The 13,098-nt window shown below is 33.3% G+C and overlaps 2 protein-coding genes across 3 annotated transcripts in view; one reads left to right on the forward strand and one right to left on the reverse strand.

The window, feature by feature from the left end:
• The window catches only part of LOC127711284 (zinc finger protein 277-like), a 295,784-nt gene that overhangs the window by 17,011 nt on the left and 265,675 nt on the right, over nucleotides 1-13,098 (forward strand). The gene's annotated exons all lie outside the window — the stretch shown is intronic.
• LOC127711211 (ankyrin repeat, SAM and basic leucine zipper domain-containing protein 1-like) overlaps nucleotides 1-13,098 on the reverse strand; it is a 32,596-nt gene that overhangs the window by 14,791 nt on the left and 4,707 nt on the right. For both annotated transcript variants that reach the window (XM_052217189.1, XM_052217182.1), the window contains exons 2-7: nucleotides 12,864-13,059; nucleotides 11,522-11,644; nucleotides 9,944-10,058; nucleotides 7,357-7,468; nucleotides 6,418-6,552; nucleotides 3,779-3,900 (exon numbers count right to left, since the gene is read on the reverse strand). In XM_052217189.1, coding sequence (XP_052073149.1) covers nucleotides 3,779-3,900; nucleotides 6,418-6,552; nucleotides 7,357-7,468; nucleotides 9,944-10,058; nucleotides 11,522-11,644; nucleotides 12,864-13,059 — 803 coding nt within the window. The remainder of the gene's footprint in view (nucleotides 1-3,778; nucleotides 3,901-6,417; nucleotides 6,553-7,356; nucleotides 7,469-9,943; nucleotides 10,059-11,521; nucleotides 11,645-12,863; nucleotides 13,060-13,098) is intronic.

Consider the following 13,098-nt stretch of genomic DNA (forward strand, 5'->3'; position numbering starts at 1 on the left):
CATTGATTTTATGTTGATAGTCGTAATATAAAGTTTTACTACAAGTATCACATTAACATTTATGATCCAAGAAAATGAGGTCAAGGTCAGATAAACCAAGCTGGAAATACATGTACACCTTTAATACAATCATTCCATACACCAAATATAGATGACATATTGCTTATAGTATAAAAGAAACAGACCAAACCATGGAAATTTTATTTTGACCAATGAACCATGAAAATGAGGTGAAGGTCAGATGATACCTGCCAGACAGACATATACACCTTACAATCATTCCATACACCAAATATAGTTGACCTATTGCTTAACGTTAACGTTAAAACAGACCAAAACACAAAAACTTAACATTGAGCAATGAACCATGAAAATGAGGTCAAGGTCAAATAAAACCTGGCAGACTGACATGTACATCGTATAATATTTCCATACACCAAATATAGTTGACCTATTGCATACAGTATCAGAAAAACAGACCAAAACACAAAAACTTAACATTGAGCAATGAACCATGAAAATGAGGTCAAGGTCAGATGACACCTGCCAGTTGGACATGTACACCTCACAATCATTACATACACCAAATATAGTAGACCTATTGCTTATAGTATCTGAGATATGGACTTGACCACGAAAACTTAACCTTGTTCCCTGATCCATGAAATGAGGTCGAGGTCAAGTGAAAACTGTCTGACAGGCATGAGGACCTTGCAAGGTACGCACATACCAAATATAGTTATCCTATTACTCATAATAAGAGAGAAATTAAAATTACAAAAAATCTTAACTTTTTTTCAAGTAGTCATTGAACCATGAAAATGAGATCAAGAACAATGGACATATGACACAGGGTTTCCGCTAGTGACCTTTTTTGAAAAAATAAAAATTGTGGCAATTTAAATTCATTATTGGCGAAAGAAGGCAAAAGAAATATAACGGTTCGAATTTGTCTAGTTTACTTTTTTCAGGTTTCTCTTAATTCTTCCCTGATCAGACAATACTGGGAATTCACCTTGACCTTGTTACGATTTTGAAAGTAAATCAATAATCAGCTGATTGTATTTTATAGCTATCGGCAATAAAGGATTATAATTAATAAAGGTGTTGATTGTATTTTTTAATGAAATGGTGTGTTAAATGGCATCCCGTGTCACTAAAAGGATTTTTTAAAAGCTTTGATAGAAATTATTGTTTTGAAGTGGGAACTTCACAAACGTTTTTGCGACGCACGTGTTTGAAGCATAGTTTTACTTCCCTTCTTTTTCTTTTAACGATGGTTCGGAAAAGAAAACTGTTGTAATGATGAAAAATGTTTTAAAATAGAGTAAGAAAAATCTCTGACTTTAAACTTTATCCTTTAACTTTGATAGAAATCATTGCTTTACAATCGCTTTAGCGATCGCATGTGTTTGACGCATAGTTTTACATCTCAACTCTTTTCTTTTAACGATTGTCTGAAAAGAAAACTGTTGTTCTGAAGAAAAATATTAAAAAGTCCGAAAAATCTCGGACTTTGGTGTTTATCCTTCAACTAGACGGGAAGTATCCGATAAACTTATTAACGATGAATCCCATGCATGTTCCCCGGCAGAAGTCAAAAATGATGATTGCATGAACTATATTGCAATTTACTGTTTATTTTAAAACGTAAATGTTTGTTATTATTGAGAGTGAATTTATTACAATGTAGATTAAAAAAAACATATTTAGAATTATGATAGACAACAATGTGACAAACTGATTTTTTTTGTGTTAAAAAATTTTAAACGTAAAATATGTTTATGTAAGTTGGTGAAAAAAATTGAAAGTGGCGAAAAATATTTTAATTTGGCGAAAGAGGTTGCGAAAAAAAAAAATTGACCCAGGGGAACCCTGTATGACAGATGGAAACTTCATATCATAAGGCATCTAGATACAAAGTATGAAGCATCTAGGTCCAGTGTTCTCCCCAGGCCGTTTTAGCGTCGCGGCACCGAGACGCTATATTTTTTTCCCGTGATGCTATAATAATTTCCGCGACGCTATAATTATTTTGAGGATGCTATTTTTCTAGTCTCTATATTGTCTCTATATCGCAAAACCATGTCCTAAATTTTGAACTTTCATCTAGTTACCGCTTGTGATCATAAAAATTATATCACCTTTAATTGTAATCCCTTCAAGTCCGACAATAGAGGCAATTAAGAGTGATTAAATAGGTGTTAATTGCCCTTTGGGTGATAACTGAATGGATACGAATACCCCAAGCTGACACTTGTGACATGACTAATACCACGTGGTCCAATCGCAAATTTCAACATGGAGAAAATTTAATCAGAAAATCGAAAAAAATTCGAAATCTACGTTTGCATAATCCAAAATCAAAGATACAAACGATTTATCTCTTTAGAAAAGAGGTTAGGTCGTATATTTTTACAACTTTTGAAAAATTACTTTCTTTCATTTCCGGTATCTAGTTAATCGAGAGCGTACATGCCATATATTAAACATTTTGATTTTGAGTTAAAAAAGTTTGATACTACTTTAGAAAGAGATCATAATTGGCTTTAGTTATTGTTTCATGTCATCCATTTAATGCATTAAAAGCGTCATACGCATTCCCAATCTCTTGTCAAACATTGTTTATTTTCGTAAATTTTTCTTCAGCCGCCATTGAAATATATGTGTAAACTACGGATCGGAACCGGACCAGATATGACAAAATTCAGTATTTTTCCGATAATAACTACAGATGCACACATGGCACAGTAGACAGAAAAAATGATTACAAAAGAATAAACTACGCTTTCCAAACGCATTAACAGACTATTTATTAGATATCTTTGCTAAATGTAATCTTTTTGAAAATGCATTGTTTTAATATACTGACTAAAGTAGCTTAACTTTGTTAAAAATATATATCATTTTGATATAAAGAAACAACTGGGACTAATTCACTGAGTACCATGAAACAATGAATTTCATAGACATGATAAAGAAAAAAGGTTTTAATTGAAGTTTTATTGCTATATGATACTTTCTCTTCCCTTTTTATATAAAAACCAGTTCTTTTTTTTGCTAGGTATTTAGTATTGTATATACAGGTTGCACTATAATAAACCATTCATTCATTCATTCATTCTTCATTCATTTAGTTGAGTAGGTAGGGTAACTGGAACCACATATATATTTTTATTTGGCCCAAGAGGAAAAAAATAATTTTGTAACTATAAATGAATATAGAAAACATAAACTGAAACAACTGTTATCATGGCTATAGTTTAATTGTATTCTCAGTTATGAATTGAACAATATAAACATATATAACATAAAGGAAATAGAGCATCGCCGCGACGCGTCAAATGACATTGAAAAATATACAGTTTATTTTTTTACGCCAAATGTGATGCTATCCAAAATTTCTGGGGAGAACACTGAGGTCTTCTACCTTATGAAAAATTAAGCTTTTAAGAAGTTATCTAATGCTGCCACCGGATCACTATCCCTATGTCGAGCTTTCTGCGACAAAAGTCGCAGGCTCGACAAAAATCAAAATCAAAGGAATTGCACACCTCTATTATGTGTAGAAACATCCTACAAAATATTAAAGCTGTAGCTCAAAAACTGTAGGAGATGTCTAGACATATCCGTATAGATATCAGGACGGACGAACGAAAAGATGTACAGACAGACAGACAGGGGTAAATTAATATGCTCCTCAACATTTTGTCGTTGGGTCATAAATTTTGTTGCATTGGCATAAAAATCCACAGAATGCTGTTAAAATCCTACTCACTGTGAGTCATTATCAGGTTCATCATCATACACCTCACCATTTGTGATTTTCTGGGACTCTATATTTGATGCTTCTAAATGGTTTGATTTTCTTTTCACTTCTCCACCCAGCAATGCTGCAAGCTATTTAAATGTAAAAATAATTAAAGTGTAAGTTAAGAATTATGTTTAGGGGATGAAGGTTGTAAATCCATTGTATTCCCCTAATTTGTTGATGTCAATTACTATACAATACAATACAGTACAAGTAGTTTATTTAGGTCTCACCATTAATATAACAAAACATAACATAATACATGAAAACATAAAATAATATAAAATATAAACGCCATTCTAAAAAGAATTGTGAGAGACGGAATTAAAAAATTTCTAATTTCTTTAAAAATATATAGTGAAGACAAAAAGTAATATAAAAAACAATGTCTTCTATCTAAAATAAATTTGCAGATTTTGGCACTTATTATAATAATACTATCACAATCACTGGCTAGAACAATAGATATTTCTCAAATTAATTTTTTTTTAAAAGTTTGAATGTTCTGACAAAATTAATTAATAAAAGTTCAGTTCGCAGGTCATGGTTCAATGGACACTCTAACAATACATGTTCCTCAGTTTCAACAATGTTTCTACATGTTTCACAAGATTGTTGTTGTACAGGTAGTCTCTTATATTGTCCATTCTCTATGTGGATCAGTGCCACAACGAAACTGCTTGTAGGCTCTTCTATGCGAAGGAACTATAATTTAATGCATGTATTCCTCAGTGAATATTGACGTTTTAAAAGTTCTATAAGTCCTCAACTTATTCCCATCATTTCCATTTGCTTAAAAGTTTTATTTAGATTTTCTCACCATTCATTGTCAAATTTAGATAAAAGACTGTCATAGAGTACATTTTTAACACAGGCTTTATCCACATTTTCGGCATTATACAGTACCATCCTATCTACTGATAATAAATTGCTTCTTCGAGCACAGCTGGATACGACCGCAGAGGTCCAACCCTGAACAGTTGGGGCAAAAATGGACACAATATTCACGCTTTATACAGGTCTGAATTTGGATTGTAATTAAATATTTGACACATAATAGGTTTCTGACACAGAATAACTGTAGTCAAAGAACTTAGAATTGGTTATATGATTTGCATTTATATTCAATTTTTTGCTTTTGTGCAAATACGCTATGCTGTTGCGAATTGACCCCCCCCCCAAAAAAAAAAACAAAAAAAAATTTACCCCCCTTTTTTTTTGCTTTTGTGCAATACACTATGCTGTTGCGAATTGACCCCCCCCCCCCCAAAAAAAAATTACCCCCCCCCCTTTTTTTTGCAAAAAATAAAAAAAATATTTAAAGAAATTTTCTTTTTAATTTCTGAAATCTGAAATGAGAAAAAAATTGTCCCCTCCCCCCCCCCCCCCCCTTTTTTCCAAAAAAAAAAAATTCTTTCCCTCAAGATATGGTCATAATCTCAATTCAAATTTCCAATGGAGGTCCCATTTAAATACATCATAAAAGTCTTATAATAGAAAATGACATACATAATCATGGCTAAAATTAATATTCCTTAATCAGCATTTTTAAATAGTAACTTCTAAAAATAAATTGACAGCTAATCACCTCAAGACAATACAACATTTCTTTATATACAATTTAAATGCAGTGTAAGGGAGTTAATCCAAACATAACATTGTACTTTTTTTTAATTGTCCATTAACCAGGAAACCTTTGTTTTTCCCCCTTTTTTTGCCCCTAATTCCTAAATGGTTTGAGCCATAACCCCCCAAAGCCAATCCTAACCATCCCTTTGTGGTATGGAAACTTTTGGTATAATTTCAGAGAGATCCATACACCGTTCCACAAGTTATTGTCTGGAAACTAGAAAAATGCTTATTTGGGCCCCTTTTTTGGCCCCTAATTCCTAAACTGTTAGGACTATAACCCCCAAAATCAATCCCAACCTTCCTTTTGTGGTTATAAACCTTGTGTTTAAATTTCATAGATTTCTATTCACATTTACTTAAGTTATTGTCCGGAAAACCAAATGTCTTCGGCATCGACGACGTGATACCAATATACGACCGCAAAATTTTTTGCGGTCGTATAAAAATTGCTGTCGTATTCTATAGATGCAGTTTTTACATATACTTGCGTTCAAGCTACAATGTTCTGACCACTTGAAAATTTTGAGTTAAGTCTATTGTGGTCCATGTTTTTGAGTCTATACTACTGGTTATTTACAGTTCCATTGTTTCACATTAGCTGGTATCCATCATGAGTCACGGACTATCCCCGTGTTTGAGGTGTATCAACCAACACCCCTTATAAAAGTGAACTGCTTTATTCTGTACCGCAATAAGTTTTTACTAAGTGAAGGAAAATCTTCTGTATTGTACATATCAGTTTTTGCATTTACTTTGGGACTGAGGAAGATAGACATTCATTTTTTTTCCCACTGACCATGGAAAGGAGTAAGATGGACTAAACACAAGATGAGCTAGCTTAATCCTACAATGTTTATGCGTTTGTTCAATGTCAGAAGCTTTTTTAGTTTTCATGACTGTTTCTTCTTGATATTGTCCTTTTATAGAGTTCAATTATATTTGTAGAACAGTATAAATTTGTAAAAACTTCTTACCTCATCATATTGTTGTGAGACAGCTAGATCCAGAGGGGTTTGTCCATCACATTGTTTCATACTAATATCAGCACCATGGTCCAATAAAACCTTTACAACTTTCACATGGTTTTTACTAACAGACCAACTCAGTGCCTAAAGTGGAGGAAACCTTGTTCTAAATCAACAATCATGTATCTTTTCAAAATTTATCTTTTAATAATGAAATGACATGATATATAAAATTTTCAGGATAGAAAGGGAGCTTTCTTCCTCCAAATCAAATATTCCTTTTAAGTTTTAAAAGAAACAGGATGGAACTTTAGGTGTCGTACAGATCAAAAAGTGCTTACAATTAACAACTCATCACTGTCAAGCTGCTGACCAAATATGTAGTCAGTCTGTTCAGTAGTACTGGCTTAATGTGTGGTGAAAATGTTCATTTCATTTACTTATTGAAAAATTCAGACCATCAGTAAACAGTAAGAAGTTGTCTGACTGATCAAAAAATTATATGTTGTGACACGTGACAAGATCAGTTGAATCCAATATAGCCCCACTCTTAGCATAGGGGTATAACTAGATCTAAAAGATGATAAAAATAAATTGGCTACACAGTTTCAATAACATCCTTTTTTTTATAAAATCACAAAGCAACTACCGGTATTACTCCCTAAATGGAATTTTTTTATATTGACATTTGTGATGTCAATATCCTTCCAAAACATCATACAAATATTTAGATCCATCAAAAGATTAATAAATACTTGGCTCAACAAGATCAATGTCTAAATAGCTCAATGGTCAAGGACATTTAGTTTTCCAGGCAGTCAATGAATAATGTAAGTTTAATGCTTATTTATATTGTCTTAATCACATTATAGGGACAAATGACCAGGGAATTTTTTAATATAGCATACTTATATTTGAACTAATATTTTATACAAATCTTCTACTTACAGACCAGCCTCGACTATCTTGTTTATTAATATTTGCACCACAGCCCAGTAATTTAGTTACTATGAGTTCTCTTCCTTCCCTGGCAGCATAAATCAATGGTGACATGTGGTATCTGAAATTAACAATTTTTTTTGTTGTAATTTAATTTTACAATAGATATGCCTCTATGTGGAAAGAACAAGTGGAAATGGGATTCATAGTATAACCAAACAACACATAACAGTATTTCTTTAAGATTTTAAACATAAACAACATTTGGCCAAGTACCAGGTATATATGAAAATAAAATGCCTCGCACGGTGCAGCTTGATGTGACCGCACATGTCGAACCCTAAACCAGCATGGACACAACATTCAAGCTTGATACAATTTTGAATTTGGATGTTGATTAAATATTGACACAGCATAGGGTTCTGACACAGAATGAACATGGTCTAAGAACATAAAAATTGAAATTAGACACTTACCTATTATGGTCCAATATCCAAAATCTAAAAACATGGTTAGTTTCAGCATATCAAAGAAACCCAGGATTTCAATTTTTGATGAAATCAAACAAAGTTTAATTTTGGACCCTTTGGACCTCAATGTATACCAATTTAAAAACGGCTCCCAAAATCTAAAATTAAAATACACAGTTAGATTCACAATATTAAAGAACCCAAAGAATTCAAGACTTCGAATTAAACCCATTGAAATTGGTCAGGAAATAAGCAATTTAAAATTCAGTGAATTTATACATATTATCAGAAAAGTATTGTTTTGGCCTCTAATTCCTAAAAGGTTAGGGCCATAACCCCCAAAATCAATCCCAACCTTCCTTTTGGTATGGAACCTTGTGGTACAATTTCAAAGAAATCCATTGACTTATACTCGAGTTATTGTCAGGAAACCAGAAAATACTTGTTTTTTGGTTCCTAAATCCTAAATGGTTTGGGCCATAACCCAAAATTAATCCCAACCTTCCTTTCCTGGTATGGAACATTATGGTACAATTTCATAGAGATCCATACACTTATACACGTTTTTGTTCTGAAACAAGAAAAATGTTTGGTTAGGCCCCTTTTTGGCCCCCAATTCCTAACTAGTTATGACAATAACCCCAAAAATCAATCCCAACCTTCTTTTTGTGGTATGGGACCTTGTGGTACAATTTCATAGAGATGCATACACTAATACTCAAGTTATTGTCTTGAAACCAAATGTCTTTGCATGACTACACCGCAATACCATTATACAGCCGCAAATTTTTGCGGTCGTATTAAAATCTGACATTTTTGATTTATTCCTCAGATACCTTCATTATAGGACCTAAGTAACTATTTTAGAGATTTTTTCATGAAAATTACTTAGACTACTTCCTGAGTCGATTCTTGAATTTTCAAAATTAACAATAATAAGAAGATATATTAACTATATGGTTTTGGCTTTTCTTATACCACATCTCCTTATTTTTATATTACACAGAACAGTATACTTACCTATCATGACGGTTTATGTCTGCCCCAGCACCTAGAAGTATTGTTACACAGGACAGTATATTTACCTATCACGACTGTTTACATCTGCCCCAGCACCTATAAGTATTGTTACACAGGACAGTATGTTTACCTATCATGACTGTATACATCTGCCCCAGCACCTATAAGTATTGTTACACAGGACAGTATATTTACCATTCATGACTGTTTACATCTGCCCCAGCACCTATAAGTATTGTTACACAGGACAGTATGTTTACCTATCATGACTGTTTACATCTGCCCCAGCACCTAGAAGTATTGTTACACAGGACAGTATGTTTACCTATCATGACTGTTTACATCTGCCCCAGCACCTAGAAGTATTGTTACACATGACAGTATGTTTCACCTATCATGACTGTTTACATCTGCCCCAGCACCTAGAAGTATTGTTACACAGGACAGTATATTTACCTATCATGACTGTTTACATCTGCCCCAGCACCTATAAGTATTGTTACACAGGACAGTATGTTTACCTATCATGACTGTATACGTCTGCCCCTGAACCTATAAGTATTGTTACACAGGACAGTATATTTACCTATCATGACTGTTTACATCTGCCCCAGCACCTGTAAGTATTGTTACACAGGACAGTATGCTTACCTATCATGACTGTATACGTCTGCCCCAGCACCTTTAAGTATTGTTACGCAGGACAGTATATTTACCTATCATGACTGTTTACATCTGCTACAGCACCTAGAAGTATTGTTACACAGGACAGTATGTTTACCTATCATGACTGTTTACATCTGCCCCAGCACCTAGAAGTATTGTTACACAGGACAGTATGTTTACCTGTCATGACTGTTTACATCTGCCCCAGCACCTAGAAGTATTGTTACACAGGACAGTATGTTTACCTATCATGACTGTTTACATCTGCCCCAGCACCTAGAAGTATTGTTACACAGGACAGTATGTTTACCTGTCATGACTGTTTACATCTGCCCCAGCACCTAGAAGTATTGTTACACAGGACAGTATGTTTACCTATCATGACTGTTTACATCTGCCCCAGCACCTAGAAGTATTGTTACACAAGACAGTATACTTACCTATCATGACTGTTTACATCTGCCCCAGCACCTATAAGTATTGTTACACATGACAGTATGTTTTCTTGCTTGCTGATTGTCGATGAACATGCTGCCATCAGTACATTAAACATATCTAAAATAAAGGGAGAAAATCAAAATGTTATAAGATTGTCATTTGGTGACTTCATTGTGAAAGACATTAGACACTGCTTGATAAAACATTGTCATTACTCTGACTCTGATAATTTCCAGGGCTCAACTATCTTTTATGAAAATAAAGCGAAACAAAACATTTGAACTGATTTGTAAGCAGTGGTTGTCTTCATCCATTCAGTTTAGCATGTTCAGCTCCAAACAAAGAGACTATTGTCAGAATAATAAAGTTGAAAGTTTTGAGCATTTATCTAATATGTAATAACTGATGAGTAATATTTCTTTAGATTACAGAATGGGTATGAAAGCAGGTGCCATTAGAGTAAAATGGCAAAACCTAAACTATGGCATAATCATGATAATCAAAAACCATAACTTGCAAATGACACATGAAGTTCCTTATCCTAAAGTTAACACACTACATGGTTGGGGGTAACTCAAGTTATTAAACAGAGTCCTAAGCTTTGCCTTCTTTCAGCATGATCAAGGGGTATGCATGTACCTCAGAAAACATTACCATGAAATAATATGTAAATTTAGAACTTAATCTGTATTTAAAATCATTTACATTTTAAATTTCAAATTATTTAGCCAATGATTACTTAGTAAATGAAAAGAAAGCAAGAAGGAAAGAAAAGAAAGGTTAACACTGAATGCCCCTCATTGTCTTCTTGTAATGCATGACACATGAGGCTTTTGAAATTAAAATAAAAATCTGGTATGCCAATCATTCAATGCCAACTGCTGTCTTGATTTATGGAAAGTTCACAAACTTAATAAGTACAACATATCAATAAACAGATGTCAAAAAGAAAATTAAAAGTAAAAGTAAAAGTGAAAATGAAAGTAAATGTAAAACTGAAAGTAAAAGTAAAACTGAAAGTGAAAGTAAAAATGAAAGTGGAAACAAAATGTGTTTTCTTTTTACCTGGCTTTTACACTCAAAAACTTATGCTCAAATTCATATTGGATAATTCATTACACACAGAAACTAAAAAGCCTTGATTTTTGAGGAATGTTACACTGAAATATATATAACAACGGATTTCAAAATGACAGCAAACCAGGTTTTTATTACATTCATGAAGTGCAATTGTTTATAAAGCAATATTAATGAAGGGCAATAGCTACTGAACGGCAAAATAGAAAATTGTCAAAATCAGACTTGACCTCAATTTTTTCATCAGTAACAACTAATATAAAATTTGAAAATTATAGGAAGAACAGTTCTTAACTTCTCAATTTGCACTGCTCACTGAGGCTTATTTCCCCATGTCTGGAAAACTTCAATTAAAATTAACTTTTAAACTTTGTTCAAAAAGAGTACCATGAATTTATTTATTATAACCAAATTAGGTTCTATTAGAAACAATTGATAAAGAAAATTGCAATGATGTTTCAGTTAATATTGGAAAACAGTTAGTGATAATTACAATATTTTACCATGATGACATTTTACATTGGCGCCTTTATTCACCAAAAATTCTACGATCTGCTTGTTAGCTGAATTGGCTGCATACATCAATCCAGTCCAACCACATTTCAAAACAGTATTAACATCAAAACCTGAAAGAGGGAAGAAAACATTATGTTGTAGTGAAAACTAAGGTGTGCATGTCTTGTCATTCCTTGCACCAAGTATAGTTAACCAATTTCTTATAGTAACTAAGGAACAGACTTAACCAGGAACATTTAACTTTGACCAATGAACCATGAAAATGAGGTCAAGGTCAAATAATACCTGCCAGGCAGAGATGTACACCTTACAGTCATTCCAATCACCAAATATAGTTGACCTGTTGCTTATAGCATCAAAGAAACAAACCATACCATAATAACTTAACACTGACCAATGAACCATGAAAATGAGGTCAAGGTCAGATGACACATTACAGACAGACATGTACACATTACAATCATTCCTTGCACCAAATATAGTTAACCATTTACTTAAAGTTAAAGTATCTAAGAAACAGACTTATCCAGGAAAACTTAATATTGACCAATGAACCATGAAAATGAGGTCAAGGTCAAATGGTACCTGACATGTGCCCCTAACAATCATTTCAAACATCACATATAGTTGATCTACTCTTCTAGAATCTGAGATTTAGACCTAATCGAGTAACTTTAACCTTGATCACTGATCCATAAAATGAATCGAGGTCAGGTGAACTCTCTCTGACCGACATATACATGTAGATGTTGCAAGGAACCCCTATACTAAATATAGTTACCCTGTTACTCATAATAAGTGAGGAATTCAGATGACAAAAAGACTAAATTTTTTTCTATCAGTTACTGAAATAAGGCAATTAGGCTAAAGACAATGGACATATGACAAATGGAAATTGTGTTACATAAGGTATCTGCATATCAGGTATGAATCCAGGTCTACCTTCTGAACAATCTGATTAAAATACAGATCATGTGTCCAAGCTTTGCTTACAAGGATCTGAAAACACTCCATTCCACTTTCTGTTTTAAAGACCTTTCAGGGTCCTCTGGTTTTGTCAGATAAATACACACCTTCAAAAATCTGAAGGCTGAAATTTCATTGGCTGATGTTATAAATGCCAGAACAGAAAGGAAAACGTAGTGTTGTCAGATCCTTGCAAGCAAAGCTTGGACACAGAATCTGTATTTTAATCAGATTGCCTTCTGAACTATAAAGCTTTATATAAATAGTTTATGATGCTGCCACCGCCAGATAGTAATCCCTATGTCTCTCTTTTTCGCGACTTTCATTGCCAATGAGACAAAAAATTAAAAAGAAATGTTTTACCATTAGCAACAGATTCTGTGATGATATCCATATTTCCTCTAGTTATAGCCATTCTGAAATCATCAACACCAAGTTTTCTGTTTACTGGCCTCTTCTGGTTAGCCTTATCTGGGACATTTTTCTGAGCAGATTTCCTTTGAGGTGCTCCAAATCCTCCTTTTCCAACATTATCTGGCTGTTGAAAATTATTGTTTGTCTGAAATAAGAGCATATTTATCAAATACTCAAAATAAAG

This window comes from Mytilus californianus, unplaced genomic scaffold (assembly GCF_021869535.1).
Source record: "Mytilus californianus isolate M0D057914Y unplaced genomic scaffold, xbMytCali1.0.p SCAF_1, whole genome shotgun sequence".
Classification (NCBI taxonomy): Eukaryota; Metazoa; Mollusca; class Bivalvia; order Mytilida; family Mytilidae; genus Mytilus; species Mytilus californianus.